At 51.2% G+C, this 18,508-nt stretch overlaps 1 protein-coding gene across 3 annotated transcripts; it reads right to left on the bottom strand.

The window, feature by feature from the left end:
• Window positions 1-214: 214 nt before the first annotated feature.
• KIFC1 (kinesin family member C1) lies at window positions 215-18,432 on the bottom strand. 3 transcript variants are annotated; one of them, XM_029584168.1, is made up of 17 exons: window positions 18,001-18,432; window positions 13,928-14,068; window positions 13,313-13,424; window positions 12,425-12,484; window positions 11,501-11,545; window positions 11,001-11,217; window positions 10,621-10,798; window positions 10,364-10,531; window positions 10,102-10,224; window positions 8,722-8,835; window positions 8,367-8,540; window positions 7,718-7,885; window positions 6,905-7,043; window positions 6,654-6,793; window positions 4,459-4,532; window positions 999-1,074; window positions 215-888 (listed from the first exon to the last, which is right to left on the bottom strand). In XM_029584168.1, the coding sequence occupies exons 2-17, from the start codon at window positions 14,054-14,056 to the stop codon at window positions 844-846; spliced, it is 1,962 nt and encodes a 653-aa protein (XP_029440028.1). In that variant the 5' UTR covers window positions 14,057-14,068; window positions 18,001-18,432; the 3' UTR covers window positions 215-843. The 3 variants fall into 3 exon arrangements, with proteins under 3 accessions (XP_029440028.1, XP_029440027.1, XP_029440030.1); XM_029584167.1 differs by having other exon boundaries at window positions 11,001-11,220; window positions 18,001-18,431; XM_029584170.1 differs by lacking the exon at window positions 4,459-4,532 and having other exon boundaries at window positions 11,001-11,220.
• Between the last annotated feature and the right edge of the window lie 76 nt (window positions 18,433-18,508).

The raw sequence follows: 18,508 nt of genomic DNA, 5'->3' as shown, positions 1-18,508 counted from the left end.
TAGGAAAGTGATTCCTCTCAATCCCCCCCCAGTAGACTGAGTGCAGTTAAGAGGATCAGGGCACACCACAGTCAGCAGAGAGAAGATTAGATAGGGAGGAGGTCAGGAGACGTTGCAGGGGAACACAGATGCAGCCAGTGGCATGCCCAGAGAGTGGAGTTAAATGCCTCCCCTAAGAAGTGGCCAATGTTAAGCACGGAGAAGTAAACCAGAATATCCTTACCCCATTATTTATTGATCAGCACTCAACAACCACACCCTGATCCAATACAGATTACATAAAAATTGATAAAGCAAACATGTTACAATAAAAAGCCATCTGTAAAATGGAACAAAGCATCACAGTACAGTACACAACTAAAACAAAAAAACTGTATATACAAGCAAATAATGTAAGTAGGAAAAAGCTTCTCAAACTATGGATTATTCCCTTTTTTTTTGTTTTTTTTTTTTAACAGTCACAGCAGTAGAACCATCACAACAGTGTACAAAATTAAAATAGAGGAAATACAATTGATAGCAATAAAAGAACATAGCTAAAATTACAAAGGAAAATAATTAGAAGAGCTGTTTAAAAGCTTAAAAGGCAATAAAACAGCAATAAAACAATCTACTAAAAGAAAGTGAAAGCACAGAATGCATAAATATGATAAAACAAAAAATAAAACAAAACGGGATTTTCCCCTTTGCAGCTGCTGGCTATTTTCAGGTGTCCCGCATTGGCCACTGTCAGAGACTGGATGCTGGGCTGGATGGACCCATAGTCTGACCCAGCAGGGCACATCTTATATTCACACTCAGGGAGATGGGCACAGAGCCTCACGGAGCAGGGTCCCGTGCAGCTCACTTCCTGTTCACCTGTGCCGTGCCGATGACGCAGTCGTTGACCTGCAAAAAAAAAACCAAAACAGAGATGGGAAGGAGCCGCGGACATGGAGAGCTAGAAGCAGCTTCCTGCCGCACAGCGATCTTTCAAAACAGCAGTTCTGGCAACTCACCTTACTGGCAAACCGCAGAGAGTTCAGAGACTCGGCCAAATTCTCATCCAGGGGTGAAACGTTCACAAACATCAGCCTGCATCAACAAGAGAGACAGGAGACCGTCAAAATACAGCACAGCCTCTTCCCCCACCCCAGGAACGATGCAGGAGACATCCTGGACTCAGGAAAATTGGTTCTTGCCTGCTAATTTTAGTTCCTGTACCACCACAGATCAGTCCAGACTCCTGGGTTTTGCCTCCCTGCCAGCAGATGGAGGCAGAGAGAGTCTCACTGACACTGTACATAACTCAGTGTGGCTCCTGCAGTCCCTCGGTATTGACGTGTACCCAAACCAAAATGACAGCAACAACCATAAATTTCTAAGCAAACTCGCTCCCCTCCAACAAGCCAGAAGGTGAAGTTGCCCAAAAAACCCCCAGAAAACTCGTTTCCCAAATTTAACATAAGCGATCAGCATTGAAAACCTCCAACTATATACAAAGCAACAGTACGAGTGGCGGACTCTCCCAGCTAGTAAAGGGGCGGGTCTCTGGACTGATCGGTGGTACTACATAAAATGGAAATTAGCAGGTAAGAATCAATTTTCCTTTCCCTGTATGGACCCAGATCAGTCCAGACTCCTGGGATGTACCTAAGCTCCCCTTAACTCGGGTGGGACCTGGAAAGTTCCGCTCGTAGAACATTTTCACTAAATCATATGGAAACCGGATCACCCACATCCAAGCAATAATGCCTAGCAAAAGCGTATAATGACTTCCCAGTAGCTACCCAGCAAATTTTATGCTGTTGTGACTCAGTCCAAGAAGTCGCCTGAGAATGCGTCAAGTGCACTCCTAAACTTTCTGGCAGTGGGCACCCTTTAGAAATGTAAGTAGACTTGATCACTTCATTCAGCCACCGCACAATTGTAGTCTTAGATGACTTATTTCCCCTCTCTGGGCCACTCTACAGTACAAAGAGGTGATACAAAGAAGAGATGCGATCTATGGAAATCATAAGTGACCTTTAGATACCTCAATAATGCATGCTTCCCATCTAAGAGCCTAAGCTCCCCTGCTTGAGGAATCCAAATTCATAAAAGCTGGAAACTCTACTGTTTAAGAAGGAACGCTGAGGCAAAAAAGAAGGCACCAAGCATAAAGATATCCCCGAATCAGACATCCGTAGGAAGGAATCTCAACACGACAGTGCCTGGAGCTCCGAAATTCTCCTGGCTGAACAAACACCAACCAAGAAAACCACTTTAAGAGTTAAGTCTTTAACCGTAGCTCTCTTTAGTGGTTCAAACAGAGCCTCACACAATCCTCTAAGGACTATATGCACATTCCAGGATGGAATCTGAGGACGAAAGTTCTTAGCTCCCTGAAGGAACCATAGAACATCTGGATGTACCTAGACACTCAGAGCTAAAGGCCAGTCCCTTGACCAGAACCTCTCTGTAGAAAAGCCAAAATGTGCTGCACTCAGTCAAAAGCAGACCAGGACTTGAAGATCCTCCAAATTAACACATACGTCAAGGATGTAAGAAGGTGGAAATAACCGCTTTGGAATATCCCTTCCATCTTGGTTGCCTCCTCTCAGAAGCAAAGGCACAAGACACAAGTGAGCCTCCTGACCCCAACATTTGGGCCCATGTGGAAAACAGTTAACTGATGTCCAAACCTCAGGGGCCCATCTATGGCCATGTTGATCAGATCTGGGAAGCACGGTCGATGTGGCCAGTTTGGAGCTACCAGGATCACGGTGCCTGGATGTTTCTTTCCTCCGTAATCCCTTGTCCACCAGAGGCCACGGGAGGGAAGAAAAGAATCCCTCGAGTCCATGGCGGCACCAGAGCTCCGATTCCTTTGTACCATGTTCTGTTCAGCGGCTGTCAAACCTTGACGCCTTGGCGTTCTCTTTCATTGGGATAGCCCCATCTTCCGTGAATGAGACTGCCGCCTGGGCATACACGCGCACTCATCCAGGACGCATACAAATACGCACTCAAGTCTAGGTTGCAGACGTACACGCTCAAGTCTAGGCCGTGGCCTTACGCGCACAGTTCCCCAAGCACATGCAGCCTCCACCATGTGGTGAGAATACGCGCCCACGCCTACGCACGTGAGAAAAGAACCGCTGCAGTGCCCTACCACAGGTCAAGTAAAGCCTGTCTGCATCTTCAGCGCATTTAGGCCTGGATCCATTTAACATCCGGCACCGAAAATCATCGGCCTGAAGAGCTTCTCCACAGTTCAGCCTCTTGACTGGCCGAGAATCCATGGAGACTGGGGCCTAGAGCCAGCATCTGCTAGACACGCTTTGCACATAAGCAAATTAAAACCAGCAGAAGACCTCTAACTCCACCTCCGTGCAAGCGCCTCTCTGCCCCCTGTGCGGGATGGAGAACTGCTGGCGCCACAGTTTTCGCGCTGTCGGGGGAAAGAATCCGCCGTTTCCTCCCCGCACCACCACCAGCGCCTCAACGGCAAGCAGGGGAACCGTCCCTCAGCGCCACGGAGCCAACGCCCGGTCTCCTCTGCAGGCAGAGAAACTGCTGAAAAACCCCATCGCTGAGTTCCCTGAGCTGCTGATGTAGCTTCCCCCCCCCCCCCCCCCCCCCGGAACTGCACGGATTCTCCTAAAGTAGTTCCTTGTTCTCTTTTTTTTGTTTTTTTCACTCAGAACAAATACATAGAAACCAAAACTTTCCTTTGGTGCAGAAGTTCCAGTTCCAGGAGCGCAGGCCGCATGGCAGATCAAACAAGAGCCAGACTTACAATACCTACGCCCTAGAATGGAACACAGAGCTGCTAGCAAAAAAAAGAAAATCTGCCTTCACTGTGGTGAAGAGGTTCTTTTCTTTGTATTGACCCTTGTGTGATTATACCATAAATTAAAAAAGGGGCAGACAAAGAAAACAGCCGCCCTGAGCCTGTAGCTGCGTGAGCAGCCTCGAAGGGGAGGGAGCTGGACCACCAGCTTTACACCCCACAGAAGAAAGGAGCGAGCATACAAAAGGGTCACCAACTCCCAGCTCGTCCACCTCGACCAGACAGGGAAGGACCCTGTAGGACCCAAAAAACCCCCAGGGAGGAAGGCTCAAATTCAAAACAGCCTCCTGTGCAGAACTGCAGGTTTTGCAGCATTTTCCATCTGCTGGAGACAGAGAAATACCGAGGGACTGCAGGAGGCTCACTGGGTTATGTACAGTGTCAGTGAGACTCTCTCTGTCTCCATCTGCTGGCAGGGAGGCAAAACCCAGGAGTCTGGACTGATCTGGGTACGTAAAGGGAATGACAGAATGCAGCATGTCTGTGTGTGTCCACAATATGGCATACGCTGAGGAGAAGAGAGGCAGCAGGTGCTCCCAGAATATAATGCTGACACTACAGCATGCCCCAGGGACAGCCCCCCCCCCCCCCAAAAAAAAACAAAAACAAACAAACTACAAGACGACAACATCCTAGTTACTTACATTTTAGAATTACCCCGTAGGCTGTTCTGCAGAAGGTACGTCAGTTTACTATTCCGGTATGGGATATGGGCTTCCTGTTTGGAGTGAAACACAAAGGAAATCCACCTTATGCATTTCTGAGACTGCCAGCTAAATAAAGGAAAATTGGGTCTTACCTGCTAATTTTCGTTCCTGGAGTACCAGGGGATCAGTCCAGACTCCTGGATTATGCCTCCCTTCCAGCAGAAGGAAACAGAGAAAATTTCACTGGCGTACAACCCAGAATGCCACCTGCATTCAACTCTGTGTTGACCCCTACCCAAGCTAAGATTAATTCCACAACAGCCCTAACAAACATGCAAATAACGTACAACAAAACGAGCAAGGGGAAAAAATGAGGATAAACCCTGCCTTGAAAGAAAATTCTTTACTTCGAAACTGCCAACCAGGAGAACAAACTTGAAATGTGTAGTAGCTTTGCAGCCTATCTACAATAGACCCATGACAGAAGAACGAGCGGATTCGCCAAGTCCTTGAGCGTGATCTCCGGCAAGGGTACAGCTTAGCCATCGCCCGGCCTTCCTTAAGGCCCGTCTCCGGAGTGTCCCACTCCCTGACCACCTGCTTCTTGTGAAAAGGGAAGGCCTTCGCTAGACCGCTGAAGCCATCGATGACTAGGTCCACACCCTCCTCTTGAGGAACCTTGATCCCCCAGCTCCCCGAGAACCTGAAAGATCAAGGGCCACAACGCCTCCTTTCCAGAAAAGACACACCAGCTTCGGGTCTTCAACTTCTGCCACCAGCACCTGCTTCAAACTTTCATCTGGATCTTGACCATCTGGGCTGTTATCAGGCCCCACCGGGTCCTTGTCAGTCCCAGCTGAAAACGCAGCTTCCTGTGGAGGTCAACTCTCCGAATCATCGGAGTCGACATCTGGACCGCCCAAAGATATCTTCATCCCTAAGACCTTGGGCGCCTTTCACGGCTCTGGACCACCTGACCCCCCCCCCACCCAAGCTCTCTTGCCCAGCTGCAGCCTACCAGGCCTCTCTGAGACCTTTGGCACGCCAGAATGCTGGAAATATGCCTTGTGAATAAGGCAAATAAACTCAAAAATAGAATGGGGCGGGGGCCCCCAAACCTCTGACCGGGAGAGCCCCCCCATACCATCCGAATCCGCCTCTCCATGGGAAACACTCGCCCCACTGGAGATCTACACTACCCCGAAATGGCCCAAGCAATCGGCACCTGGAAACATGGCCGCCTTTCCCACGCCCGGCGGCGGGTGGGGGGGAGGGAGGGAGCGGCTGAGTCCAAAGGCGCTCCCACGCCCAAATGCTGTTTCGGTTGCTGCTCTGACGCGGCCTTTGAGTCCCAACCTGCCCTCTCTCCACCAGAGGCGCAGCGGGAACACAGTCCGGTGCAGGACAGCCAGCGTGAGCATCGCCGCACGCCATTACCAGCCAAACGCCGCTGCGCTGGCACCAGGCCGACCTCGTGCCGCAGAGTGCACGGTGAACTACAGTACTGCCAGAGAACTCAAACGCAGCCTTCCTGACCGCTTATACCCGTCTGCCCCTGTCTGCAGTTTAAGCAGCTTTTTCTTTTTTTTTTAAACTTTAATCATACGAGAAAGAAGTGCAGGTGGCACGCCAGGTTATATACGCTAGTGCAGCTTTCTCTGTCGCCATAGTCCAGGAGTCTGGACTGATCCAGGTACGAACAGGAAAGAGCGATGCATTTGGGCTGCAAAACCCAAGGGAGCTGTTACAGTTTTGAGGGTGAATGTCTTCTAAGCACAGGATCTTAAGGTGGCCAAACAGGCGGATAAAGCAAGGGTAAAAGCCAGAGGGGCGCATGGCCGCACAGGGAGAGGAAGGGTCAGCAGAAAAAGGGAGGGGACGCTGCCCCTGTATAGGTCCCTGGCGAGACCTCACTGGGAATACTGAGTACAGTTCTGGAGACCCCCCAGAGGGAGGCTGCTAACATGGTCAGTGGTCTTCATCTTAAAGCACATGGGGATAGATCTAAATAGGTACATTCTAGAGGAAAGGCAAGATATGATAAGATTTAAATATTTCCAAGATTTCCATGCACAGGAGCTGAAAAGGAAACTCGTGAGCTGAAGAAATTAGTATATTACAGGGTAACGCTACTTATAAATTGTCAGTGTATGCAGCAAAGATTAATAAGGCCCCAGTGCACACAGTGTTACCTTGTTGGAAAGAGATGTGATCACTAGGCCAAGGTTCGAAAGACTGGAGTTAATGGCTTGGGTTTCCTTCAATCGATCGCCTTTGGAGAGAGATTTATCCAGCCTCTCGCTCCCTGCTAGATCCACAAGACTGAGGACAGCTGAGGAGGGAAGAGAGAGAGACACACACACACATGAATGAGATTAACTTCACGTGTAAGGACAGACACAAATGCAACAAAAAAAAAAAAAAAACCAAACAGGTCAGTTACCATTGGTTTTTAGGTCCCGGATCTCGTTCCTGCCCTCAATGCGCAGTTGAAAAACACTGTGACTCCGAGAAGAACGATCATTCAGTAATGTTTTGGCTACCGAACGGTTCATCTTCGCACTGTGCAACAGCTTGTAAACCTGAGGGAAGAGACGTGCGATTTATATGAATTCCACCTGGGCCGACCCGGTGCTTCAGGATTAATGGAGCACACGGCCCTGCGGGAGATCCAGGATGGTCGGGGCAGGGAACTCTGTGGAGGCAGCGGTTACAGCCCCTGGGGGGGGTAATGGCAACCTAGGCCATCACTCAATGGTGACACCTAGTGTCCAAGCTTGAGGTGCGGTTCCAAAGGGAGCTGAAGTTTGTAACCCTTGTTTGTGGACTCTCGCTGCAATGGCCAGGCTAGACTAGAGGGGGGGAGGGAATTAAAAAAAAAATGGAGGGAAAACATCAGGTAGCTGTAAATGAAAGCTCATGGTGCTGTAAAGCCCAGATGAGGCCAATTTTGATTAAGCTGAAAGCACAAAGGAGGGAGGAGAGAGCTGCCAAGCCAAAAAAAAAAAAGTCTGCCTTGGGCATAGTTCAAATCAAAGGCCATTATCTTCCTCACAAAAGCTCCAGTATTCATCCATGTCCACCTACATTTTCCTTCCCAGTAAGCTGAAAATGGCTTCCTCATTCCCCCAGTCTCTTCAGGACAACAGTGCAGCTGAGGACCGGGGGCTTCCCCTGTTCCCCCACGAGACTCCCATCTCCTCGAGCTAACACTGTAGCAAGGAAGACTCCTCCTCCAGCGGTATTAAGTGGTTACCTCCTCCTCGGACCCCACAGACACATAATGGAGGTTGGTGACGTGAAGCTCCTCATTGGCCACGCTAACCCTCTTGATCTCGTACTCCACGTTCTTCTCAGATCTTCTCACGAGGAGATCTTGCAGGGTCTCATTGTAGATCTCCAGGAAGTTGGCCGTAAATGTGTACTGGAAAGGAACCATGAGAACAGCGGCATGAGGTTGTAGGGAGGAAGGTTTAGAGGCTACACAAGAAACTTCTTTACCAAAATCCGGTGGTAGATGCTTGGAACAGCATTCAAAACCGTGATGCAATTAAAAATGCAGGAGTACAGTCGCAGGGACAGGTGAGGAGTCAACAGTAGGCAGAGAAATACAGAGGAGCTGCAGGTGGCTCACCAGTTTAAGAGGCAGTGCCTGCGAACTCTGTCTCCATCTGCTGGCAGGGAGGGCAAAACCCTCTGGACTGATCTGGGTACATACAGGGAACTGGAGTTTAATATGCTCATCTTTCCAAAAGTGGTGGAAAAACCGAGGGAAAAATGGCCAATTAAAGAGCCAAGTGATTCCTATCTACCATCTACTATATAAGGGGAGGGGAGAGGGGGATATGAAAGAGAGAGAGAGCTGGGACCGAGAAGCATGACAGGAGGAAGAATTTCAAACTCACGGTCCAGCCCTTGGAGTTCAGCTCCGCAGCACGCTGAAAAATCTGCTTGACTGCCCGTGGTATCATCCCCATGGTATCCTCGGTCATGTCATCCGGTCCCTCCATGGTGTACGTTTTACCGCTGCCCGTCTGCCCGTACGCGAAGATGCAGACGTGGTATCCGTCCAGTGCTGACTAAAACGAGAAGAGGGGCGGCTTTTACAATTCCCACAGAGCGCGAGCATTTTCTAAAGAAAAGCGAGCCCCCCCCCCCCCCCCACATACAAGCTGCAATCACTCGTTTAGAGGTTTCCCTGCCTTTAGTCTTCGAAGACCAACTGGTCTGCTCTCAACTCCCCCCCCCCCCTGGTCATACCTGTACTAGCAGTGAGATCTCCTGAAACACTTCTGCTTGGGAACAGGACGGCTGGAAGACTTGGTCGAAGCTGAAGTCGTATTTCACAGCCTCCTTCTCTCGGCCAACGTGGGACTAGAAAAATCGAAGGATGGACACAGATTGGTTCTTTGCTCCCCCAACCCCTCGGAAAAACCACTCGCCTCACATATCAAGACAATCTCGCAAGGCTGGCAGGGGAGGATAGAGCACAGCTGCGGATTCCTCCAAGGTTCCCCTGGGTGCCTAAAAAATCCTGAATGCTTTGGGAAATGGGGACGCTGAGCACATGAATAACCTTTTCTCCAATTTAAAAGTGGAATTTCTTCAGAAAGGTACAGCGATCCCCATAGGGAAAGCACATCTGCCGGAGACAGAGATACTGAAGGGCTGAAGTCACTGCAGGGGTGTATCTAGGGTGACGTCAGCTTTGAAACCTGACTCAGTCTCCCATCTGCTGGCAGGGGAGCACATAACCCATTGGTCTTGAGTCCATCTGGCTACACACTAGGAAATCCCGCAGCCTCATCACCACAACTTGAGGAATGCACGTATCTTCGTGTAGGTCCTGCAGCTGTTCAGCACTTGGGTCTGGACAGCTCCTCCAAGGAGTTAAAGATCAAAATGAACACATTTCAAATTTTTGAAACCCGTTAAAAAAACGGAGATTTAATTACACTCTACAGATTAGACCCTCTAGAAATCCTGGAGGTGAACTAGAGACCAACGGGGCAACAGAAAGTGGCCATCCACCAAGATTAAGGGATATCAGATCTCGCAGTCTTCAAGAAGGAGGGGACTAGTTTTACTCAGAGTAATAAAATTCTGCAACCTTTTGCCAGCGGCAATAGTTATGCCTTCAACATTAAAATCTGACTGTTTAAGGGGTGCCACAGAATAATTATGGTTTTTATATGGTGATCCTGCCCAGAGTCTGGCCACTAGGTGTCACCATTGCGCCATGGCGGTGACTTCCTCCCCCCTCCAGGGGCCGAGCAGCACTGCCTCCGCAGCATCCTCGGCCGACCCCGGCTGCTCAAGACCACAGCCGGGAATGGAACCCAAGTCCCTCTCATGACGTTGCCGTTGGGGCTACGCGCGAGCCGCAGAGCAGGAGACTGGTCCAAGCGGCACAGATTAGTTTCTGATTCCGGTCCCGAGAGTCCTCAGATCATCCCGGATCACTGGGATTCCCGCCTCAGGCCATCAACCCTACAATGAGCCCCCTCTTCTGTTACCCCAACCCACAGTCCCACCCCCCAACAATGACAAGATTAATCCAAGCGTAACTTCTCCCTCCTTTCTCTGGGGTGAGGAATCGAACGCCCCAGTAATGCCCGTGATCACCCTTTGTCCTCTCACCTCCTCTGTCCTGGAGAGGACCAGGCTCTTCTTATCTTGAGAGGGGAAGTGAATGTGCTCCAAACTCTTCTGAGCCTCACATTTCAACAAAGGTCGAACCCGACAGAATACTCTGATGTTCCCCTGCACGGGAGGGAAATAAAAACAGAGACAGAAGAGCCTGTCCCCCAAGCTGAAGGAGCAGTTACCCCAGAAGAGCCCTCTCGCCCTCCGACCACACCCCCCCCCCCCCCCAAATCATAGCAACCTCAGCCTTTCCGACCTTGAGCTCCTGGACAAGATTGTGAAGATGCCGCCGTTCCATCTCCTGTGCATGAAGCCTCTCTTCCTTCTCGCCGATCTCCCGTTGCTGGTCACAGACCTGTGCCCTCAGAGCTTTGACCTCCTCTCGCAGGCGGGCGTTCTCCTGCTCGGCTAGCTTCAGTTTAATCTGCAGAGGGGGACATACCGCAGGCGTCAGGACAGATTTAGGTGGGTGGTGGGGGTGGGATAAGGCACGCCTGGAGGAGGGGGTCTCACCTCCCCGGAATCCAGCAGCCTGGACAGGCTTCCTTTGGAGTCCTGCAGCTCCTGGATCGTTTGAAGCTGCTCCGCGATCTGCTGCCCCTGCCGGGCGCTCAGGCTGGTCAGTTCTGCCACCTGCTGAATGGACTGCTGAAGTTTTTCCTGAACCGTCTTCATGTCCAACTCCAGCATCCTGCCAAGATTCGGAGAGAGGGTCAACGCTCCATTTCTGGATTCTGTGACAGATTCTTCATTCTTTACCGCTTCAGTACCCTCCAGGGCTCCTGCGGTGCTCTCACACTACCCCCCTCACACCAAAAGGAAGAGGCAAAGACCTGGGTGTTTTAACTGCCTTAAGAATGACCAGCTCTGGCCTTGCTGAATGCCCTCCTCACCGGAACCTGTGGCTCAGCTCCTTGTTCTCGGTCCCCGTGGCCTCCAGCTGCTGCAGCATCATCTCCTCGTTCCTGCGCAGCTGCACGTTGTCCCCGGAGAGCAGGTGCATCTTATCCTTGTAGAGGGTCACCTTGTCCCGCATGTCGTTGACCTGACCCTTCAGGTCCCACGCGGCCCGCCTCTTCCCGGGCGCCGGGGCCACCGCTGCTACAGACCCTGCTGGAAGGAGGGGAAAAATGCCAAGAGGCTGCAGGGTCTACAGGCAAAACAGACTTTTGCATAGGGAGGAAGTCAGGACGAGCAAGAGGCAGAAGCACGCTATGGGAAAAAAAAGTGACTTCTTTCCAGAAAGAGGAAGGGGGAGGGCAGCAGCAGAGGTGCATGCAAGACAGGCAGAGACATTTCCACCCAGTCATAAAGGCTTATTCCAAGGTGACTTCTCTTAGAAGCAAAGCTGTCCCCTAATTCCTGACAAGACCAAGGCACTGATCCCGCTTACCTGTCCTGGGAGCAGAAACAGAGGGAACAGGTTTTTTACTGACCACTAGAGAGAGAGAGAGAGAAGAGAGCCGAGTTAATGCACGCTTGTACCCTTCATCCGAAACCCTCCTGCACGGTGCTCTGCATTCTCTTCCAAGCACAAGGCGCAGCCCTGGGGAAAGCATGGAGAGCAGTTCCTGACCATCGGCCTTGCTCGCCGGTCCATCCCACCGCCGCACAGGCTGTTCTGGAGCCGCCACCAAACTCGCCAACCTGCGCTCAGACTCGGAGCGACCTTCGGTTTGTTCTCCAAAGCAGCCGTTTGTCCCCTCCCTCTCCCCAAGTCAAGCAGGCCTGACTCTGCACTCTTATTTATTTATTTATTTATTTTTTAAATAAAGGACAGGTCTTCATTCGGCTGAGGAAAGAAGGAAGGGCTCAGGGTAAAAAAAAAAAAAAAGGAGCCAGACCACTGGCTTTTAAACACCCACCCCCCCCCTGTAAACTCCGGGCAGAGCCAATTCAGGGTCACCAACTCCCTGCTCACTCTTCTCTACCAGGGGGATGGTCCACAACAGCACTTAGAACCCACAGAGCATTTCTCACTAATTTTTTAATGAAATTTCCAGATGCAGGTTTTACACCTCTACCATCTGCTGAAGACAGAGAAATACTAAGGAACTGCAGGTGGCACTATCTTACGTAGCAGAATGTCAGTAAAAACTTTTCCTCTCTCTGTCTCCATCTGCTGGTAGGCTTGAAAAGCCCATGCATTGTCTCAGTTTCCTGCTGCATCTTTTTCTTGAGTTAGAAGAAGCTTACCAACTGTACCCTCCCCCCCGGCGTACCTTTCCCTCAAGCACGGCCCCCGTTGTGTACTACAACCCCTCCCTGCCAGCAAAAAAAAAAAAACACACAACACACACACACACACACATCCTACCTCTGGCGGATGCTGCAGGAGCTCTCAGTCCAGCTCTGGTTGCAGTCAGCGATTTTCTGCCTGTAACAGAAATAAGTCACATTAAACCGACACAGACTACGAGGGCAGAGACGCCTGCTCCAAATCTACCGGTCCCGGAGGCCGTACCGTAGGAGCCTGCCCGGTCTCGAGCTTTATCCTCACGGCTTAAGGGTTTTCTCTGTGCTTATCCTGGGCTTTCTGGAATTCCGATACCGTTTTTTTGGCCCAGCGTCCGCCTCCCTTTTCTGTGACAAAAATCTTTCCCTCTTGCTGCTTGGAGCCTCATATCGTGATCTCTCGGCCTAGAGCTTCCTCTCCACTGAAAAACGCTCGTGTGTGTTGAAAGATTTGAGAGGCATTGGCAATTCAGCTGCCCAATCCCTTGATCGCTCCTTAAGCTCTCTTAGATCGCACTACTTTTTTTTTTTTATTCCCCTCTTTTCCATCTGGGAGTTATCCACCACAGGGAGAAGCTTTGTATCAGCTGCAAAACTGGCAGGAGCCAGGGGCATTGTTTGCCAGAGCAATTTAAAAGGCTCCCTGGAGGGGGACAGGGGATCCCTGGCAGGAGGTGGTGCCCAGGCCTGCTGGATTCCAGAGATTTCACAAGCCTTGACCCTAGGGACATCCTCGTCTGCGCCCACCTCCAAAGTGTGACTAGAGGCAAGCTGGATGTGTGGGGTGCGGCCCCCAGGTTCAATTTGACCAGTTCCATGCCAGCCCTTCTCCTGTATCCATTCCCTCACCCTACTATCCCCGCCACCTAATCTCCAAACCCTTCTTTGGTGGGCAGAAAAAATAACCGTTAAGGAGGGTGGCGGAGAGACACGGGGGGAGTTAAAACAGCAGGTGCACGGGGGACCTCACCTGTGACCTGGGACCGTGCCACCGGTGGGGCTTTGGGGCGCGTGGCGGCGACGTTGGCCGGGACCCTTCGCTGAATCGTCTCCCCCTCGGCAGAGGCTTCGCAGTACCACTTCTGGAGGAGAAAAAACAACGGAGGTCACGTCGGAGACGAAAGTCGGCAGGGTTGCCCGTGTACAGATCTAGGGATATAGACAGACGAACGGCTCTCGGACCCGTAGGCCTGCGTGAGGCGGAGGAGTTCAAGGCTGCCAGGTGCTTGGAGCACCTGCAGCCAGGGAAAGTAATGGCGACGTACAGAGTAAATCAAACGGCAATAAAAACACACAAAAAGATAGTTGCGCATCAGACTACAGGGAGAGAAGATCCTGAGGACTCTGCATGACGGTCATAGGGTGCCTCACTCTCTATGGCAGAGGGCTGCCCAGCAAGTCCTGCAAAGAGGCTGGAGGGACCGGTTTTCACACCCCCACCACCCTCCTGCTCGCCTCACCCACCATGCAGAGACGTTGCACCCGATTCCCACCTCTGTCACGCTCCACCCCTCTCATGGCAGCGTCCCCACCACCTCCCATCCCTGCCTTCACCTCGCCCTCCACCCCCACACAACCCCCTTACCATGTCAATGGCTGGCAGGTTCTCCTCGTTCAGCAGACGTTTATTTCTCAGGACGCCGGGAACAGGTAGCCGTGATGTGGCCTTCATCGAGACTGATAGCTTGTTCTCACTAACGTTCATGTTCTCCATCTGTGTAAGGCTCTGAGGGAAGGGGGTCAGATAGGAAAATTGGTTCTTACCTGCTAATTTTTCTTCCTGCAGTACCCGGATCAGCCCAGACTCCTGGGTTTTACCTCCCCTCCAGCAGGTGGAGACAGAGAAGTTTTTGTGGACTCCGTCCTATGCACCTGAGGTGCCACCTAGAGTCTGTCAGGATTACACTGTACCCAAGCAGAACGATAATCAAACCATAACTTTACCTGAACAACCTCTCCCCGAAGAGCAGAGGTAAAGAAAACATGTGACTGACAAAAATCCAACTATGCCCAAATCCTTACCCTGAAAAGGGGGGCATTAAGTAACTTACAGCAAAATGATTCACTAACCACTGGCCAAGCAGACTCTCCCCTGGGTGGGCTGATCCGTGGTACTACAGGACTGAAAATTAGCAGGCAAGAACCAATTTTCCTTTCCCTGTACGTACCCGGATCAGTCCAGACCCCTTGGATGTACCCAAGGTCCCCTAACCAGGGTGGGACTGAGAGTCACGCTTGGAGGACACTGGCTCCGAATGCCCCAGGCTCAAGTGCCTGGACATCAAGTCTATAATGTCTCGCAAAACTATGTGTAGATTTCCAGGTAGCCGCCTTACATATCTCCTGAGGCGCCACCTAATGGCATTCAGCCAACGAAGTCGATTGTGAGCGCGTTGAATGAGCCTTAAGCCCGACTGGAATCGGACAGCCCTGTACAAGGTATGCCGACAGGATAGCGGCCTTGGAAGCTTTATGACCTCTCCTGGGTCCACTCCATAAGACGAACAGATGGTCCGAGAGACGAAAACTGTTTGTAACCTCCAGGTAGCGCAAAAACTCTCTTTACATCTAGCTTCCGAAAATCTCTGGCCTTCAGCGTAGAGGAATCCAGACCCGCAAAGGAAGGCAGCTCCACTGACTGATTCAAATGAAAAGCAGAGACCACCTTGGGGAGAAAGGAGGGAACCGTTCTCAATGACACCCCCGCTTCAGAAATCTGTAAGAAAGGCCTGAAGCTCTGAAATGCGCCTCGCCGATGAAATAGCAACTAGAAACACGACCTTCAACATAAGATCCTTCAGTCGCCCATTTCACTGGTTCAAAGGAAGCACCACAAAGTGTGCAGAGAACCAAATTAAGTTTCCACGAAGGACAGGGATTCCGGACCAGAGGGCGCAAGTGCTCAACTCCCCTCAGAAACCGAGCCACATCCGGTTGCGAGGCCAGTGTAACCCCCTGTACCTTACCACGAAAATAACTTAAACACCGCCACCTGAACTCACAGGGAATTAAATACCAAGCCCTTGGACAATCCGACCTGCAGAAAGTCCAGAACCTCCAAACACCAGGATTCAAACACTCCCCAAACTCTAACCTAGGCTCTTTATGTGGATGCCTTACAGCATTGCAAAAGCGTGGCGATAACCGCGGGGGAATAACCTCTCGTTTTCAATCTCTGCCTTTCAAAAGCCATGCCGCTAGACAGAAGCGATATACCTCACCGAAACAGACAGGCCCCTGGCGCAGAAGAGTCAGAGACGGATGAAAGCGCAGGGGACCATCGACTGCTAGATTCAGGAGATCTGCAAACCACGGGCGCAGTGGCCACTCCGGAGCCACCAGAATCACCTTGCCCGGATGATCTTCGATGTGGCGCAGCACCTGTCTGACCAACGGCCACGGCGGAAAGACGTACAACAAAACGTCCCTTGGCCAGGGTAGGACCAGAGCATCTACTCCTTCTGCTCCCGTTTCCCATTGCCAACTGAAGAATCCAGGAGCCTTGGCATTACGGTACGTCGCCATGAGATCCATGGAAGGCATGGTCCAACGATTGCACAGAAGATGAAAAGCCTCATCGGAGAATTCCCACTCCCCTGGCTCCAGCTGGTGTCAACTGAGAAAATCGGCCTGCACGTTGTCTACCCCAGCGATGTGAGAGACCGCTATCTTGTAAAGGTGTTGCTCCGCCCAACAGTAATCAACAGCCGTGCTTCCGCCGCCACTGGACTGCTCCTGGTTCCTCCCTGACGATTGATGTAGGCCACCGCTGTGGCATTGTCTGACAGAATTCTCACCGACCATCCTTCCACTAGGGGAAGAAGGGCCTGTAACGCCAACCAAACCGCCCTGGTGAGAGCCCGAGACCTCCAGGATCACCTGTAGTGGGCAGTTACAAGGTCCTCAACCCTCTGCTCCAAAGCCTCAATTACCAGGGGGGATGGCCCCATCAGGACCTAACAACCCCCTGGGAGGCTAGAAAGGGGAAAACTAGACCTGCCCTTTGCCTAACACTAAACAAATAAAGGCATAACCAAACTCCTAAACCTGACCAAACACCAGGCTCCAGGACAGCACCTCTTCCACCTGCTGGAGACAGAAGAATACTGACAGACTCAAGGTGGCACCTCAGGGTTATACAACAAAGTCCACAAAAAAAAAGTTCTCTGTCTCCACCTGCTGGAGGGGAGGTAAAACGCAGGAGTCTGGGCTGATCTGGGTACGTACAGGGAAGATTCTGTTATATTCACTGGCCATGCAAGCAGATGGAAAAGATCAACAAGTTCACAGACATCTCCCCTTATATGCATCCGTGCTGACCTCAGCCTGCCAGATGTGCAGCAAGCTGTGCACAACTTCAATTTAAACTAATTAACATTTTCCGTTATTTTAATTTTTAACTACCAGTGGACTTCCAGAAAGAACGAAGCTCCCTGTTATGAAGACCGACGCCAATAAACTCGGCGGCCGTATTCATTACTAGCAGACAGGCATGTTAAGAAAACCGAGGTAGAGTCTAGCGGTGTCCGTCTTCATAACCGGCAGCCGTGGCTGGTCGCGTTAGCAAGGAAGTGCTAAGGTGGCGCAAGCGAACCTAGCGCCTCCTTCCTAGCACGACCCCCTAATTTACATATTGCTGGCGTCATGCGTGCGTTAAGAAAGCGGGCACCAGCAATATGTAAAGTCAGCGCCCGCTTTCCGCGAAGATTGCATTGGCCCCTATATTAGTCAGAGAACAAGATCCTTTACAGACTGTAGTTCTGTAAAGAATCCAAAAATTATCATACCTTCCAAAGTCTGCATAAATTGCCAGAATGCCAAAAGCTCTAGGCAGGGGCCTAGCCCAGTGATTCCCAAACCTGTCCTGGAGGGGACCTCCCCCAGCCTGTCAGGTTTTCAGGATAGCCACAAGGAATTTGTATGAAGGAAATTTGCATGCAAATTTATCTTGTCTGTATTCATTGTGCATACCCTGAAAACCTAACTGGTTGAGGGTTCCCCAGGACAGGTTTGGGAACCAATGGCCTAGTCCAGTGATGGTGAACACCCAGTCCTTGCGTGCTACAAACAGGCCAGGTTTTCAGGATATCTCCTATGCATGGGAGAGATATGCATGCACTGCCTCAGTTGCATGCAAATTTATCGCATGCATATTCATTATGGATACCCTGAAAACCCGACTGGCTGAGGCTCTCCCAAGATCAGACTGGGAACCTATGGCCTAGTCGTTTTTCTGCTAGGGCCCTTCAGGTTCAGGCAGCCTGCAGGAAAAGGAGCTGGAGAAGAAAGCAGGGCAATTATTTCATTCTTTGCTGTAAGAGCTCCAGCCTCATCCCCCTCCTCTTCTGTCCCTTTGTCAACAGGTGGGGTAGGGCAAGAGCAGCATTTATACCAGGAGTGCCAAGAGCAGTATATGGAGGAGGGGAAGAAAACATCCAGGATCGAAATCAGATTGGGGGGGGGGGGGGGGGCAGAGAACTTGGAAACATTCCCCTTCTAATCAGCATCGATTTCAGGCCGAGTAGAGAATCCTTAACGGGGGAAGGCCCTCCAGATACCGAGGCCCATGCGAAGGACTCGAGCGCAGCCTAACACAGCTGGGGAGGTCTTCCGGGTTACCGTATCCCCCCCCCCATATCCCATATTGCCCCCTCTCACCTTAGATCCACTCTTCGGTCCCCCTCCTCCTCCTCGGTGTCCCGCCGCTTCCTCTTTTTCCTTTCTTTTCTTTCCGATCCTTGAACGCACTTCCTCTCCTCGCTCTCTTATGATTTTTTTTTTTTTAAATTTTTTCAAACCTCGCGCGCGGACCCGCCCAGCCAATGGGAAAGAGGCGAGCCGGTGTCGCGCATGCTCGGAAAGCACCCTCCCGCTGCTGCCGCCGTTGCGGTACCTTCCAGCTCGGCGTCTTCAGAGCGGGTCTCTTACGAGAAGCCGCCTCCCGCTCCCTCAGGAAGCGGGGGGGGGGGCCCTCTTCGTTCCGCTCGGCACTTTTATGGACGCTGGGTAAGGAAGAACGAAACCAAAGATTTAGCGTGCGCGCTGCCATCTTTGGTGCGGCAGAAATAATTAAATAAATAAATAATATTCACGATGAGGACGCCATCTTGGAAAGGTCAAATAAACAATTTCGCCCCGCCCTCTGGTCTGGTTCCTTCCTGACTCC

This window comes from Rhinatrema bivittatum, chromosome 19 (genome assembly GCF_901001135.1).
Source record: "Rhinatrema bivittatum chromosome 19, aRhiBiv1.1, whole genome shotgun sequence".
Taxonomy (NCBI): Eukaryota; Metazoa; Chordata; class Amphibia; order Gymnophiona; family Rhinatrematidae; genus Rhinatrema; species Rhinatrema bivittatum.
Note: the sequence above shows the minus strand (reverse complement) of the source record. Positions and strands in the feature narration are given on the sequence as shown.

What these genes read in the sequence shown, in the direction of transcription:
- KIFC1 (XM_029584167.1), bottom strand. Translation starts at nt 14,056, where the DNA reads ATGGAGAACATGAACGTTAGTGAGAACAAGCTATCAGTCTCGATGAAG. An exon ending in ACCTGCCAGCCATTGACATG is followed by an intron (nt 13,425 to 13,927) that starts GTAAGGGGGTTG and finishes TTTCTCCTCCAG; the next exon opens with AAGTGGTACTGCGAAGCCTC. An exon ending in TGAACTCCAAGGGCTGGACC is followed by an intron (nt 7,886 to 8,366) that starts GTGAGTTTGAAA and finishes GTTCCTTTCCAG; the next exon opens with TACACATTTACGGCCAACTT.